The sequence below is a fragment of the Anser brachyrhynchus genome (genome assembly GCF_964034855.1).
Source record: "Anser brachyrhynchus genome assembly, chromosome: 7".
NCBI classification, from domain to species: Eukaryota; Metazoa; Chordata; class Aves; order Anseriformes; family Anatidae; genus Anser; species Anser brachyrhynchus.
Window position 1 is genome coordinate 23,353,719 of NC_137701.1, and position 15,116 is coordinate 23,368,834.

Here is a 15,116-nt window from a genome sequence, read left to right on the forward strand (position 1 = left end):
GTTAAATGAATACCTGACGAAAGGGCCCACGTTTCAAGGCAGTGACATTTGATAGCTGAGAGGAAAAGTGGCTTTAATGAAAAGCAACCTTTGGAATTCCTGCTTGTGAAAAATCCAATTCAGCTTTTTGTGCTGCCAGCAAGAAATGATCAGTAGCACCAGTGTTTATGGTATGTCCGTTTTGGGATCTACTTCCTTTGCATCTAAATAGCAAAGACAAATTTAAATGGCATGATAACGCACTGAGGACTCTGCATGCAAATATTTTGTAATAAATACCTAATGTTTGATAGTATATTTTCACTCGTGTATATATAAGCATTTTTTTTCTCTTGCTATCATTTGTTTATCATTTCTGCTTTGATTATAGCATTAGTTTTGTCTATTGTATTGATCTCAGTTGTAAAACCTAAAGTTGCATGTTACTAGCAGTGCACTGTATACACCACTGAACTCCAATGGTATGTAAATTAGTAAAACTCGGTGACTGGAGAAGGGGAGATTGCGTAGCTATGAATATATGCACCTATATGTCTACATAGTCATGCATACATGCCTGAAATGCATCTTTTCCTTTTGCAAACTAATGATTTTTTTTGATTATTTACTCCGTCCGCTTTTCCCTCTTTTACTTTCAGCGTAATCATCTGCTAGAGGTTTTAACTGTTGTGGGGTGGGGGTAATGTTTTGCATGTAAACAAACAAAACCAGTGTTGTGGCTGACTGTTTAGTACTGTTTAATAAGTGGTATTTCATGCTCAGTTTACAAGTGTCTGGTTCCCACTGCTCTGTTCTCAACGTGTAGCAGAATGAAATAATCAGGTGCTGAAACTGGCTTCATTTTAACGGTCACTCTCCAGTCCCCCACGCCGCCCCCTCCTCCAAAAAAGTCAGATAAAATGGAGCATGGGGAATTTCAATAGGTCTCCTAGTGGTGCAGGAGATGCACCTCAAGGTATGCAATTAAGGCTAAAGAACTAACAACAGAAGCGACTATTAGTCTGTTTTGTGCAACCAAAAAGGGGGTACGTTCACTTTTAATAGCGTGTGGTAGCAACAAATAAGGATGGAGAGAGACCCTAGGAGAGAGAGAGCGTGTGTGTGTGCGTGTGCGTGTGTGTGTGTGTGTGTGGTTTGGGATAAGGGGAGGTCTGGCGTGTGTGGCTGATGATCTCTCGTAATAACATATCTGAATGCAAGAAAGAGATTGAGAGAGCAGTTGCACAATATACACTCCTATTTTGGTGTTGTAGGTGACTATATTGCTAAACATATCCCGGGTGCTATACAATGGGAATGATCTGATTGCATTTTGCATTTAGAACTTGTTGACTTTGAAGCGATCAATAAGGCGACTGTTTATTTTAGATGCACATAATTTGCCCTGAGAAATGTTTTAAGGAGGAGAGCGAGCGAGCGAGAGCGGAACATTTTTTTTTTTTTTCTTCCTAGAGCTGTTGGAGCGAATGTGATTGCCAGATGGGAGATTTCCCTCTGTGATGTTAAAGCTGTAATATATATTCAGAGCAGATTGGACTGCTGCTTGTGATGAGGAGGATATTACATTTATAAATTTTAAATCGGGAATCGGACAGTATGCTGAGAGCTGAAATTGGATGGTGTGGACGGTTTGGACTGTTAAATGCGATTCCCAGATAATAATAATAATTACAGTAGCGGTAATATATATACGTGTAATAAACACGGTAGTATCAGGCAGCGGTATGTATACTATGGCACTTAAGTACATATTGCCAGATATGGTTTCTCCTCTCTTCCCTCTGCATTCCCTAAAATGTTAAGGGTTGGAGGTGGTGGGGAGGGGGGTTCAAAGCCCACTCTTTAGAGAAATCAAACGTAACGGGGCTCTTTTCTGAGGAAAAGTTTCGCTGCAATTCTTGCTGGGGATGCACCTCTGCCTGAGTTTTTGTTTTGCCCATGTATGTGGCCTGACAGTGCCACAATCCTGAGCGGCTGGAAAGTGGGAACTAGTCACACTCCAGCAGCTCTGCTGTTGCAAATTAAAAGTGTGTTGTGGTCAGGAAATGAAAGCTACAATGTCTCTTTTGAACAAGTCGTTTATCAAGAGAAACATCTATCAAGCAATGACTTGTCACATTGATCCTCTAAAAGTTAGGTCTGAAGTGGAAGCTGCTTTGATGTTTTTGATCCCAAATTTATAAAATTGAAAAAGCTGGAGAGAGTAGGACCGATTTGCACTTAAAAATGACTCCTCTCAGGGCGTGACAAAATCATCAAGTATCTGTGATACAGAGCTGGTAAACCAAGGAGGTATCGGATCTTCCACCTAATTTTTATTTTCACGTTGAAACTTTACCTTTGCCATGCATGCATCTGTGTTCGTAGTTTTAAAGATCCTTTCTGTATGCTTGTGCATTATTTCATCAGGGATATTTTCTTGCTCAGGAATACATCTGTTGCTTTCTAATTGAGCCTTTTTCCATAGTTGTTTTTTGTGATGGTATTTATAGCATTCAGTTTGAGGAGGCAATCTCAGATATCTTTTTTTCCCTCTCATCTCAGTCTTGTTTCTCCTCCTGTATTTTTAATCTCGGTTTCACCTCTCCTCCGCATGAAGCAAAGTTTTGTTTACTGCCAAAGTAACATTTATTGCAAATGAGGGTATGTTTGGAGACATCTGTTTGCACAGCTTAAAACATGTTAAGAGTCCTGCTAAGTGTGTCTTCCCCTCCTCATCCTCTTTTTGTTTCCATTTTTGACATGTGAACTGTACTTTCACTCTCAAGAGAAGCAGCGTATTTCAAATTGAATATAAAGCAAGGTTTCGAGACAGAAAAGACCAAAACAAAGTCTAACCTGATCTTTTCCCTCGTCTGTGCTTATTTTCAGTCATTTTAGTTGTTTAGCAACTTTTTAGAAAAGTTTTTCATTTTGCATGAAGTTTGTGTTTGGATTATCAGGGAATCCCTCCAACTGAATGAAAGAGAGGGGTTTGGTGTGTGTGTGTGTTTTCCTTTTTCTTTTTTTTTTTTTTTTTTTTTTTGTTTCTTTTCTTTTCCGCTAAGGTATGAGGGAAGTCTTCCTTAAAGCAGGATGCTTTGACTTCTTTTCTTCAGTGTCACAAATGAGACTAATACTTATGGATACTTGATAGAGACCCATTTGCAAATAGGCAGCAAACAGCAGCGTGGTGGGAGTTTTGGTGAGTGTAATACTTGCTAATTAATCATGTTTGAAATGAAGGAATCATAGAGTGGTAATAAAGGCTCATTGTTGTTTGATGTTTGTAACAGGATGTGACTCCTACATGAATCTGGCGGGTTTGGGGTTTTTGTTGTTATTTCCCCCTTCATAATAAGATACTTTCTGTACACAAATTGTTTTTTATTTATTGGAACATCTGTGAAAACATGTGTATCTGCTTCTCTTATTTCAGCAACATTTTAGAAAATATGAAGATTGTATTGTTATTGATCTCTTCATCATACAATTCACAGGAACAAATGACAATCTGATGTCATTAACTATTCTTTTATCCTTAAAACTTTTTTGTTTAAGTGGAGTTTTTTCCTCGTTATAAAAAGTGTACTACTCATTTTTTTATGACTGGTAAAATAGCTTTTCATGAACTTTTGTGCCCTACTTGCTTACACATTATAGTAAGGGACAGTAATAAAACATGTATTTCAGAATAGTTTGTATGCTAGCCCTTTAAAAATTGAAGTGTAAAAACGTTTGGATGCTGGGTTTGCTTCTTTGTTTTTTAACATTGCTCTTATCGGATATGTCATCTTTAGGCTTTAATGTTCATCTTTTAATTAATAATAGTGCTGTATATGGTGGAGAGAGATGTGATAATCTGTTTCAGACTGCAAAGCTTTAGTTTCAAATTTTAATTAATTAATTGAGGCTATTTTATACTGCATGAACAAGGTTTAAAATATGCTTTTGTTTAGATGGTCTCCTCCTTTTTTAAAATATAAATCCTAGAGGAAAATGATTTTGTACGCTTCCCGTCAATATGTTTGTTCAATGAATGCATACAAGAAGCATTGAATGATCATAATGACAGATCATAATGACTGGTCTTCCTGTAGTCTTAATCATCAATTATTAGGCTTATCTGCTTGCTAGGAGTGGGTTTAATGGTACAGAATCAGCATGAGATCTCTGTATATGAAACATTTGTATGTTGTTTATAACAGACTGAGTTTTTATCTAGCATTCCCAGATCTAATAATAGAAATATTTGGCTCTTTGCCCCGAATCAATATATCCCTTAAGAGAACAAACTTCACATAATACTTTCATAAAGTGCCAGATGTATAAATACCGAGTTGATAAATTTAATTACTGGGGTTTTACATTGATTCATTGATCTTATGATTGGAGGAAATTGTTCTGCAGACATTTCTGAAATATTGAAAAATATAGCGTGTCAATAAAGCTTGATTAATCGATCAATCAGCGCTTTCCCCCCCTCTTAAGTCATTGATAAGAAAAGGCATAAAATAAGTATAGAAAGAATTTGGGATAAAGTAATTAGGAATTCCCATTTGCTATAAGCAGAGCATATGAGAAGCAACACACTGTGTCTGTGGGGAAAAAAAAAAAAAGATCAACTTTGAAGTGGAATTGTGCATATTGGACTCGATCCTTAGCTGGTATAAAATGGTTTAGCTTTAAAGAGCTACAGTGATTTACAGTTCCCAGAATCTGTCCCACGGTGGCTTTTTTTTTGTGTGTGCGTGGTTTTTTTTTTAGGTTTGGTTTTTTTTTTTAGTACTGTTCTTTGGTTTATTGGAAGCTGTTTAAAATCAGATATTATGGCTACCAAAATATATGGAATTTTAGATAAGCATCTGATCCAAAATGAACAGTATAGCTATAAAAGTAATTTGAACAGCTGTAAATTCAGGATTGCGTATCCCTGATATTGTTGCAGAGTATTAAACTCTTGCTGCTAGAGATGCTATCCTCTAAGTGAAAACTTATCTTCCTTATGGGAAAGACCACTTCAGGGAACTCTAGGCTGGGAAAGGACCTGGAGCTTTTTGTTGCTAAAATAATAATAAAAAATTTCCAATAAATAGAATTAGATATAAGGATATTTTCCAGGTGAAAAACCTTACTGGAGCATTTGGCTCCATTTCTACGAGGCATGTGACCTTTTCACCCTATGTCAATGATATTTTTATAGAGTGTGTGAGAAATGCAAGCATGAAAAAATCCTTAGGATCATTCTATTTTTATTTAAAAAAAATAAAAAAAGGAAAATAAAAGATCTCTGAATCTCAGAAAACAGCATATATATCTCCTTTACTGAAACTGCTTTCCTTTAAAGGACGATAGCTAATAGAGAAGAACAGAGAAGAAAATCCACTTGCAATATGTTACCGTAGGTTCGACAAATACAATCTTATCCTTCAAGGAGCAGAGAGTCCTAGGCTGTAATGGAGGTCAAAGGAAATCTAAGGCTTTCAGTCCTTTAATAATTGTACCTGCCACCCCCCTGATCAGCATGTTAAAGAGGGTACGTGTATATGTATTATGTTTCTCTGAAGATAATTTGTATTTGCAGCAACCTTGTAAATACGAGTGGACTTCACTACTATTGCTTCTAAATACCTGTTGATGTTGGTCTAGCTGTGTGACAAGCGAGGGTAAAATGGAAAGAGTAATAGTTGGTCAGTCTTGGTTACCGGAGTCTTGAGAAACCGGGAGGGAGATGGGGCTTTGACAGGTCAGTGGGAGAAGGGGAAGGATCCGAGGAGGTGTAATCTGCAGAGAGCACCGCTGATTAGAGCACGCAGAGTCGTCTGCTGTGATGAAAACGTGGAGCTCATGCTTCTCATTTGCTGAGGTATATTGCTACGAGGTATCGACACACACAGTATGGTAATAACAATATTGTATGTCTGCTCCTACCGTGCTGGTAACGGTACCTGTCAAACATATCATAATACCGAACTACCTGTTTAATCATGTAAGCAACACTCCTTACTACAATGGCTATTGTATTTGTACAATAGAAAGAACAGCCTTGTGTTATTTATTATATTTAAATAATGGAATAAAACTTTTTGTTCTTTAAACTGTTTTTCTGCATTTGAAAAAAAAAAGTTTCATCTGTCTCAGTTATAATTAAAAATAATTCAACTACAGATGACTTATGTCACTTGCTGCTTTTTTATTTTTTATAATATGCTATTAAGTGTGTAGTCTAGTGTGCCATGAAACACTGAAATAGCAATTACTAGTCATATTATTTAGCTGTTATTGAGGAAATAGTTTTTCTGTTGTTTTAAAGTATAGAACAGCTATTGCTAGTATATTTAGTTAAATTTCAGGTATCTTGAAAGTGATGTGGAGAAAAATGCTGACATTGTTTTGATCCGATAGTAAACTTTGGTGATGCAAGTCCATTTTTTCTCCACATTTGGAAATCGTGTATTGCTTGGACTTTTGTTATCCATTTTTAACGCTTTCCTATTCTTCTTTTAATGTGACATGCACTCTCTGTTAAAGCAAATGGTTTGTTTTCTGTATTATTTACCATTATTTGTGTGGCTTTTTTTTTTTTTTTGTATGTGCACATGTCATGCTGGTTATAGTTTGGTAATGGTAAATTGGTTTCAGTAATCTGTATTTTATTTGGAATAAGAGCATACTCTGGTCCAACTTCATGATCTAAGATAGCTGTCTCACATCTAATTAAGCAGGGTCTGAATGAATGATTCTCTGGTATGGGTCATAATTAAACTTTTTGTTTCTCATCTTCAGTTTCATAAAATACTTAAGGGGCACATGAATGCATGCTTGTGTAACTCCTGCTAATCTGAATGGAAATTGAAAATGAATGTTGAGAGGAGATGTGAGAAGGGGCTGGAACTGGTGGATTACAGAGGTTTGTGGCAGGAATGTGTCTTCATGCTCTCATTCAAGTCCCCTGTCCCCCTCCCCCCATTTATTTAGAGCAACTGCTATTTGATTTGCCTTTTAATATGTTGCAAATAACATCCCTATTTTCCTCTGAGAGGTTTTTCTTCCTTCCGTCTCCTCCGTTCTAGCATGCAAGCAAGTCATTAATAAAAAGCATTTATATAGTGAGCTTGAATTATCACTTAATAAAACTGTGAGAACTATGCTGCTGCAGAGATATTCCTATCCAGCACAACAGATGTTACAGTGTGTGTGTTTCTTCTGGAGACGTGGTGAGGGGAAGAGCCTACAATTACTTTATGTTACTGAGTGACAGCAGAGGGTGGATGGGAAGGATAAAGTTTTATGCAGAAATGATGAATCCCTGACAATAGTATCAATATTGACATTTTAAATATTATGAACTGATAGCCCTGCTATGCAAGCTTCTATGGTAGCTGTGCTTTTAGATGAAAAGTAGCTATTTATATACCTTACGGCTCAGTGTGGTCATGTTGAAAGTAGGAACATACTCATCATAGATTCTGAGAAAGCACAGGTTAACGTCCCCTGTCTTCTTTAGACCTATCTGATTACTTCAGCCTCCTGTGTTGACACAGAAAGAAACAGCTAGATTCTGTGCTGGAAGAATAAGGTTTGCAAGCACTGACTGATATAAGGTATCCCATTGTGATACCTAAACCAAATTTTAAAAAATCAAGCATCCTTTTCAAGTAAAACTTGAGAAACACAGAAAGGAACAGCAAAGATGTATCTGAACACACTTGAAGGTGCACCATTTACTTTCAAGAGATTTCTCCCATCACTCATGTATAGCTCCACCATGAAGAGTGATATCAAAAGATCTCAGAAAAGTAACTATTCTTTTATGTCTTTGGGAACTCAGATGCTTACAAGATTGTTTCTGAGAAGGAAAAGAATTGATCCTATTTTCAGCCCCTTGTTGTTGGCATTTGTGGACCACATCACTATATACAGTACTGTAGAAACACATTCTTGGTAAATGAATACAATTCTGTTTCCTCTTGCAGCTCTAAAAGTATAGTTCAATGCTGTTGCATGCAAAGTCTGTTTGGACCATATATTTTTTATGAATCTCTTCCTGCAATCTCTATGAAATTGTTGTATTTAAAATACATAAGTTTAATGAAGAGCTTTAAACTTAATTGGCAAGTAATATATATGATTAAATAGAGGAATTCAAAATGAAAATAGTGTGTTTTGTTGTTTTATGAAAGAAGATAGGGTTAAAGTCACCTGTGACAATAGGTGAACTGGATATCATCACCATGCAGTCAGAAAACTGCTGGGTTTAAGCTAGCAAAACTCAATTATTTTTAATATGGAAGGAGTCTGTAAATTTTCTAGCTATTTAGCTGAATGTACACTTAATTTGCAAAATCTATTTTTGTGGTTCCTATTGTTAGATCTGCAGCTTTATATTAACTACGTACGTATGCTAGTGCTGTATTGAACGTACCATAAATATCAGGCAGGTACTCTATTTTAAAGATTTTAAAGTAATTTTTCATGTCTTTATAGAATTTCTAATAATTCTTTATTTCTTACTCTCTGCTTTTGATAAAAGCTGAAATAAATATATTTTGGAAACCGTTCATGCTGCAATTAACCTTTTCTAATAATTGATTTTCATTTTGTTCTTTGACTTTCACTCATTTCATTTCATTTCACACTCCTGTCCCATGCAGGAATTCTTTATGCTACAACACTGGTGTGTTTTTCTGCTTTCAGTTTACAAACTTTAGTGTTAACATTAATTTTGCTGATGCCATGGTATTCCTACTGAGAAATGTTATCTCTTTTCCAGATTAATATTAGTGTTGGTAGAGAGCTGGAGCTGAAACTCGGTAAATGCCATGTAACAAGCAGCACAAAGCACTTCTCGTTATTTGGCCCCTAGCGTTTGTCAACACGACAGACATATCAAAAGCACACCTTAACACGCAGCGACTGTCTCTGTTGAGACATAGATAGTTAAGAAGTTTGAGAAGCTTTTTCTTTTTTTTTTTTTTTTTTTTAAGTTACATGTAGGTAAATCATATCTGATTGTGTGCTTGTAGAGATTGAGTACCCAGCACCTTAATTAATGACATTTTAGAAGTTTTCATTAGTTAAAAATGTTCAAGGAGTTACAATGTGGTATTTCTTCCATCACTGAGCAGATTATCCATGTGGTACAGAATAATGGACACACTGACACCAGTAGTAGTGACTGGAGTAGCGATTTTCACCACTGATTAGGGAAAGGTGTTTTGTTATTTCTGGAGTAGGCAAATAGCACACAACTATTTATTTTTCTCCAAGGTGTCAGCTGTTTAGAGATAGTGGAATTCCTTGCCATCCATTACCAGCTAGTAGTTTTTAGCTAAAGTTACTGTTCCTTTCTGCTTGGGAGCTGCCAGAACAGCTGCAGCTTGAGCTTGAAGGCTCTGAGTGGCTGAGATAACATCACGAAGAGTGTTGCATCTCAGCAAGTGCAATTCAGGCTGCCACTTCTGGTGCTCTGCTATCAGAGGCACTGAGTCCCTGCAATCTGTATGGACTTTGAATATGCAGGCTCGCAACAAATCGTAGAAACCAGGTGAGGGGGATTATAGGGAATTTTCCCCAGAAAAAGGCAGGCATTAGCAGTATTTGTACTTACTAAATGGTACGATCTCTCTCTTTTGAGGTATCAAGGGTCTGTAATAGAGTAAATAGGGCTTTTGATTTTTCCTGGTGGTTGTAAGAACACATTTTGAATGCGTCAGGACAAAAATATGAGTAAAAGTGCAACAAGCGACTCATTTATGATTTTGGATGGAGGAAACTTTAAACGTAGTTTGTTAATGTGTAAACATTCCAGCGGGCAAAATGCACAGTAGATGCTGCTGCTCTAATTGCAAAACCTCCCTTCGTTACCTTCTCCCACCTCCTGATCCCCTTCTCCCTTCCCCCACCCCCCATGGCTTTTTTAAACAATTATGGGCATTGTGCTCCTTAACGGCACATGGTTACTGTAAAGATAGATGTCCTCAAATAATGAGTTTCTAATAATAATCAGAGTGAGTTAGATTAAACTGGTTTTGTATAGCAATCTTACAGTGTGAAAAAGTACACCTAAAATCCTGAGGTATATTTACAGGAGCTAAGCCTATTTACAGAGAAGTAACCCAATTTTTGCACGTGCATGGGGAGGGAAGAGTAGGGTGGATGTTTATAAGTGCCTGCGGTTTTGTCCACCTGCTTTAAAAACTTCAGGATAAGATTTATTTTTTTAGTGCAAAATTCTGTTTTAGTTTCTAATAATAAAATGTGTTTTAAAATCACAACATACTAATTAGCTGTTGTGTTTACACTGGAAAGGTTGCATCCCTTCAAATGGCTTCTAGCTGTGCTCTTCTTTCTCGCAGTTGCTTCCCGTGCCCCGCCACATACACTATTTTATTGTCTTTTATTTGATTGTATTTTATTTTATTGTATTGTATTGTATTTTATTTTATTGTATTGTATTTTATTTTATGTTTTTCCTGTGAAGTATATTACATTAGATTTGTTGCTTTCTTCCTCATTCAAAAGTTTCTTCCCTCATTCTGAAGGGAAGTAAATGGGAGTGCTATGTACAGTAGCAGATAATCATTACTTTAAGTAGTTGTCATTATGTTGGCTAAGAGAAATGGTTTTCCTACCAGGTATCAGATCAGCAAGGCTGTACAATAAGCAGGGTAAAACAGTTTAACTTAAGGTTTAGAAATACATATGCCGTTTAAATGGAAACAAACCCCCAAATCTCCCACATACCTTTTGGGGTTTGGCAAACAAAAGCTCACTTGTACACTCTAAATTCCCCAGGGCCTCAATTTGCAATACCATTATTTAAGCCTGGCCGGTACCAAGCCATTGCAGGGAAATAGGCGCTCTGCTCCCTGTTTTTTCAAAGCCACCCTGTGCCCCCTCCCTGCCCACCCGGGCCCCGCTCCCAGCCTCTAACGTGTCCTGCCCCCGTGAGATGCTTTTGTGTTTGAAATACAGCAAATGTGGGAACGCTGCGCTTCGGCGACGGGGAGAGCTGCCATTCCCCCATGCCCATGCACCGAACTCCATCGCCTGGCTAAGATCAGGGCTGTAATCACTTTAATATCTGTTGTGTCCTCTACCAGGTGACCTGCAGTCTTTCACTGTAAAGATAAGAGACTCTGATATAATAAGTTATTTCTTCTCCAAGTCTGATCTAGTCGAAAATACTAACCATAAGCTGTGGGGAAAGTTGGACCCGCTTAATATGCTCCTAGGGTGCTCTCTGGGTATCTGCTGTTGGGTACTGACACCTGGCCCACGAACCACCGTAGCCCGATGCAGCACCGAGTGCTGCAGCTGTATGTGTTCTCCTGCCGATAAAATGGCAGTCTGGTTTGTCATTAATAAGCTTGTCTTTTGAAATAGCACTTGAGGTGCCGTTCTGAGCTTCAGAGTGTGTACCTGTTAGTGGGAAGAGCTAAGAAAGAGATGAGCTGCCTTCCCGAATGTGGGCGGAAGGATGGTGAGTAATACCTGCCTTGGCATGGCATCTGCCAGGAGCCCACTGGGTTTTTTTCCTGCTCTAGTTTTGAAAGGTGTAAGGTAGTCTGATGAGCAGAGGGGAAAAAACAAAAGGGAAAAATACTTCCAAGCAAATCATTACAGCATATCTCAATGACTGTGCTCCACACTTAGATTTAATTAGAAGACAACTGCACTGGAAAACCGGTCATTTTAGTCATAGTTAACGACTGGTTCTCTCCTACCCCCAATCACAACCGATTATACGCTGCGTTGTATAATGTAATTTCCACAAGAAAATTAAGTACGAATAGGCACGATAGTATTGTGTAGTTGCAATAATGAGGTTTTCATTAATGATGTTAATTTATCACTTAACTATCCTTTTAGAGGTGAAAATAACTATTTTCCTTGTGTTTTCTTTTTACTCTGTGTGCCAACCACTTTCAAATTGGCGTATTTTGTGCATATTTTAAGCAAAAGACTGTGACTGGATAGCTATTAATGTGTTCCTTACATGGCAAAAAGAAACGCTGGATATCCATGTTTCTTACAGGATAACCACTTTCAGGAGGAATCTCTTTTATGTTGTAATATAATTTACCAGTGTATGGTTTCAAAAGTGTCGTGGGTAGTTCAACGCTAGATTCCAGACAAGCAAGTTTGTTTCCTGGTTAGCTGTAATAAGACTTACTCGGTGTCAGTAGTAAGATAATAAGGATAAAAAGCATGCATGGCTTAAGGGAAAAAAAAAAAAAAAAGCCATGCATTTACGTTTGTGCACCAAATTCCACTTGGGGATATGCTCGTTGGGCTAACAAAGTGCCTTGTGGGCTTTATTTCAACTACCGTGTGATTAAATTGGTATATTAGAGCTTTTTACCAACTGCCAAAGCAAAATTTTACCCTGTTCTTATCCTGAGATGTTTTTGTCTTTAAAAAGATCCACACTTTATTACTACACGGGTGGGTGGTAAGAAAATTTATCATTGTTATTTGTTGGGTGTGGCTGTGTTAGAGTCTGGATAACCTGAATTCGAACTGATGTTGGGTAGATTTTTTTAATTTTTTAATTTTTTATTTTAATTCCAAAGCCCAACTGTGGAATTGATATATCATCTTAAAATTTCAAATCTATATTTCATGAAGTGTGCCAAAGCACCCATGAGCTCATTAAGAAAAGACTTTTTCAATTGTATCTTGTGTTTATGCATGTATTTATACTTGACAGGAATCCTTTAGAGGTTTGGTTTGCTGTATTAATACTTACAGTGTCTTGGAGCACATAAAATATACTTTAAAAAGTGAAAGGAGAAAGCATTGCTTACAGATGTAGTTCCAGCAGCTTCCTCTGTATTTTGGTACCTGCGGGCAAGTCCCTTGGCCAGACACCCAGCCTCTAGAGGGCAGGCCAGCAACCTCCTTGGCCAGACCCTGGCCCACGCAGCCCGCTGCAGAAAGTCCTAATGCTGGCACCTACAGACAGCATCCTGTTTGTGCTGCACAATAAAATCTCTGGGTGTATTTCTCATTATTCCCTCAGTTTTGCTGTACTAAGTGGTTTGCTTTTCCTTTTTTTTTAATCTTGGGGAGGGCTTTTTTGTATTTGTGTTGTTTGGTGGTGGTGATGGTTTTTCTCACCAGCAATGGTCGTTATGAATGTGGAGACTCAAATCCTCTGTGGTATGATCATGTGGTCTATTTACAGTTACTCCTTCACCTGGTAGAAATCTTCTTTAGGTACGCACTGTTCTTTGCTGTAGTGAGGACTACAGAAGCCAGCCCACAATATTGTAGGCTTGCAAAATTAGGCACTAAAATTTATTGTGTATTGAAATCTAGTTAATACATTATTTAGGTGTTACTAAGCCCAGTTTACCCTACTCCAGTTGCCTAGGTTCAGTTCCATGACTCTTTGTCTTGCAAAATGCCATATGACATTTTTTTGTTCTCCTATGGACCATTGTTACAAGTGCTGATATTTATGTGAAGTCAGACTTGTTCTCCAGTTCAGCTGTTTGACCATGATTCCATCCTCCAGTATATCACCATTGGAAATCAGAGGGCTTCCAATAATTCAAATAAATCTGTTGGTCTGCTTCAATTTTTCATTAGATGTGTTGAAGTAGAACAAAAGAGCAAATATTCTTGGATTTGGTGCCATAAAGTAAGACACCCCCTACATCCTGATCCACAGTTTAGGTTTGGTCTAAGAATGTGAATATTTGTGTTTAGGGAAAAAATTATATGTAAGAAATTTTTTGTTGCATACAGTGTCATTAAACAAGTATGTGACCTTTCCTAAAAGTGTACTGGTTTACCTTGGGCACTTTCTGCTAGAAGATTTTGAAGTATTACTTTGGCAGTTCAAACTGAAGTGTAGTTGGAGCATGTACACTTCAGGAGGAGAAAAGTATCTCTTGCTGATGGCTGCATTAAGTCCTCCATGGAGTCGTACAGATAGGCCTGTTGCTCTGGGCGAACTTGCTTCTTGGCTTCTTGAATGAATGCAGCATTTTAGCTACACATTTATCGTTGAGGCTTGAAGCTTAACTGCATTACTGAGTTTCTGCATTTCTGTACAACACAGGGAAAAAATGAGAAAGAATCCAGCAAAAGTTATGGGAATTGGCTTTCTTTATTTTGTAGGTCACGTCTTGTAATTGGGAGATCGGTGCTCAATGCCCACTTAGCTTTCCAACTTTTTATTTAAAAGAAACTAAAAAAAAAAAAAAAGAAAAGCTGCTTGCTTTATGAAGTGTGTGGTGTCTGCCTTACAGGTAACACTGGATCAAATTTGTTGCGGGAGTTGGCCACTTAGCAGTGAGCGGTTTGGAACATGTATTTAGTGTGTTCCTAGGTTGATGCAACCCCACATGGAAAATTTTCTGTTGCCTTAAAATGTCAGAGTTTTTGTCAGTCTTATGTACTGACACAGTTTATGGACATGCGGGGGAGAAAAATTCCCAAGATGAAGCATGCTCTGTAGAAGCACTAGGTCATATTTTTTATGTCTTGATCATCTGTGGCCAAAGTATAGTTGATTTCCTCGTGAAATAATGGTGGCATTGTTTTGCGATTCGTCAAATCTGTTTTTTCCCATGGGCTTGGGACAGTCACTAGTGTGTCACTTCAGACCTTGCATGCACCCAGGTTGCAAACACGTTCCTTCGCTTGGCACTGCCTGGTTGGGCAGGGCAGGAGGGGGCCCGATGTACAGCAGGAAGCGCAGCACCTGGAGGGCTGCATGGCCAAACCTTTACAAACCTCATCCCTGTAGGCTTAGGGGTGTGCTTAGAATAAGCTTTAGCTGTCATGGAAAAGGGGTGGAAATATAGTTAGGGTATCTGGTCAGTCTTAAATAACCAAGTTTTTTGATGCCAGAGTGGTTTACAGTCAGAGACTGTCCCTGCTGATCTGCCTGGGAGAGAGCAATCTTTTTTCCCCTAACTGCCAGTAGAAGACTGATCTCATGCAAGCATTTCCCTTATTGTTGTCCTCCAAAAAACAGTATCACAAGCCCTGTCAAATGAGTGGCTTTTACAGCTTGCTCTGGAAGCCAAGAAATTCAGGCGATGTTGAAGGGAGTGGGGGAAACCAGTCCCAGAGCCAGAAGCATCCCCTCCGGCTTCTGGCAGGGCGATGCTGCAGCG

General features: G+C 38.1%; 1 protein-coding gene across 28 annotated transcripts in view; it reads left to right on the forward strand.

Moving 5' to 3' along the window:
- Positions 1 to 15,116, forward strand: part of FIGN (fidgetin, microtubule severing factor) — a 387,924-nt gene that overhangs the window by 285,299 nt on the left and 87,509 nt on the right. For 5 of the 28 annotated variants that reach the window (XR_013954005.1, XM_080601232.1, XM_080601231.1 and 2 more), the window contains exon 2: positions 1 to 15,116. This exon is cut by the window's right edge. The exons of 21 other annotated variants lie outside the window; for them this stretch is intronic. Coding sequence is in view for 1 of the 7 variants with exons in the window: in XM_080601225.1 (XP_080457351.1) it covers positions 146 to 170 (25 nt within the window). In the remaining 6 variants the exon portion in view is untranslated. 2 more of the 28 variants (XM_080601235.1, XM_080601225.1) reach the window with 1 other exon arrangement.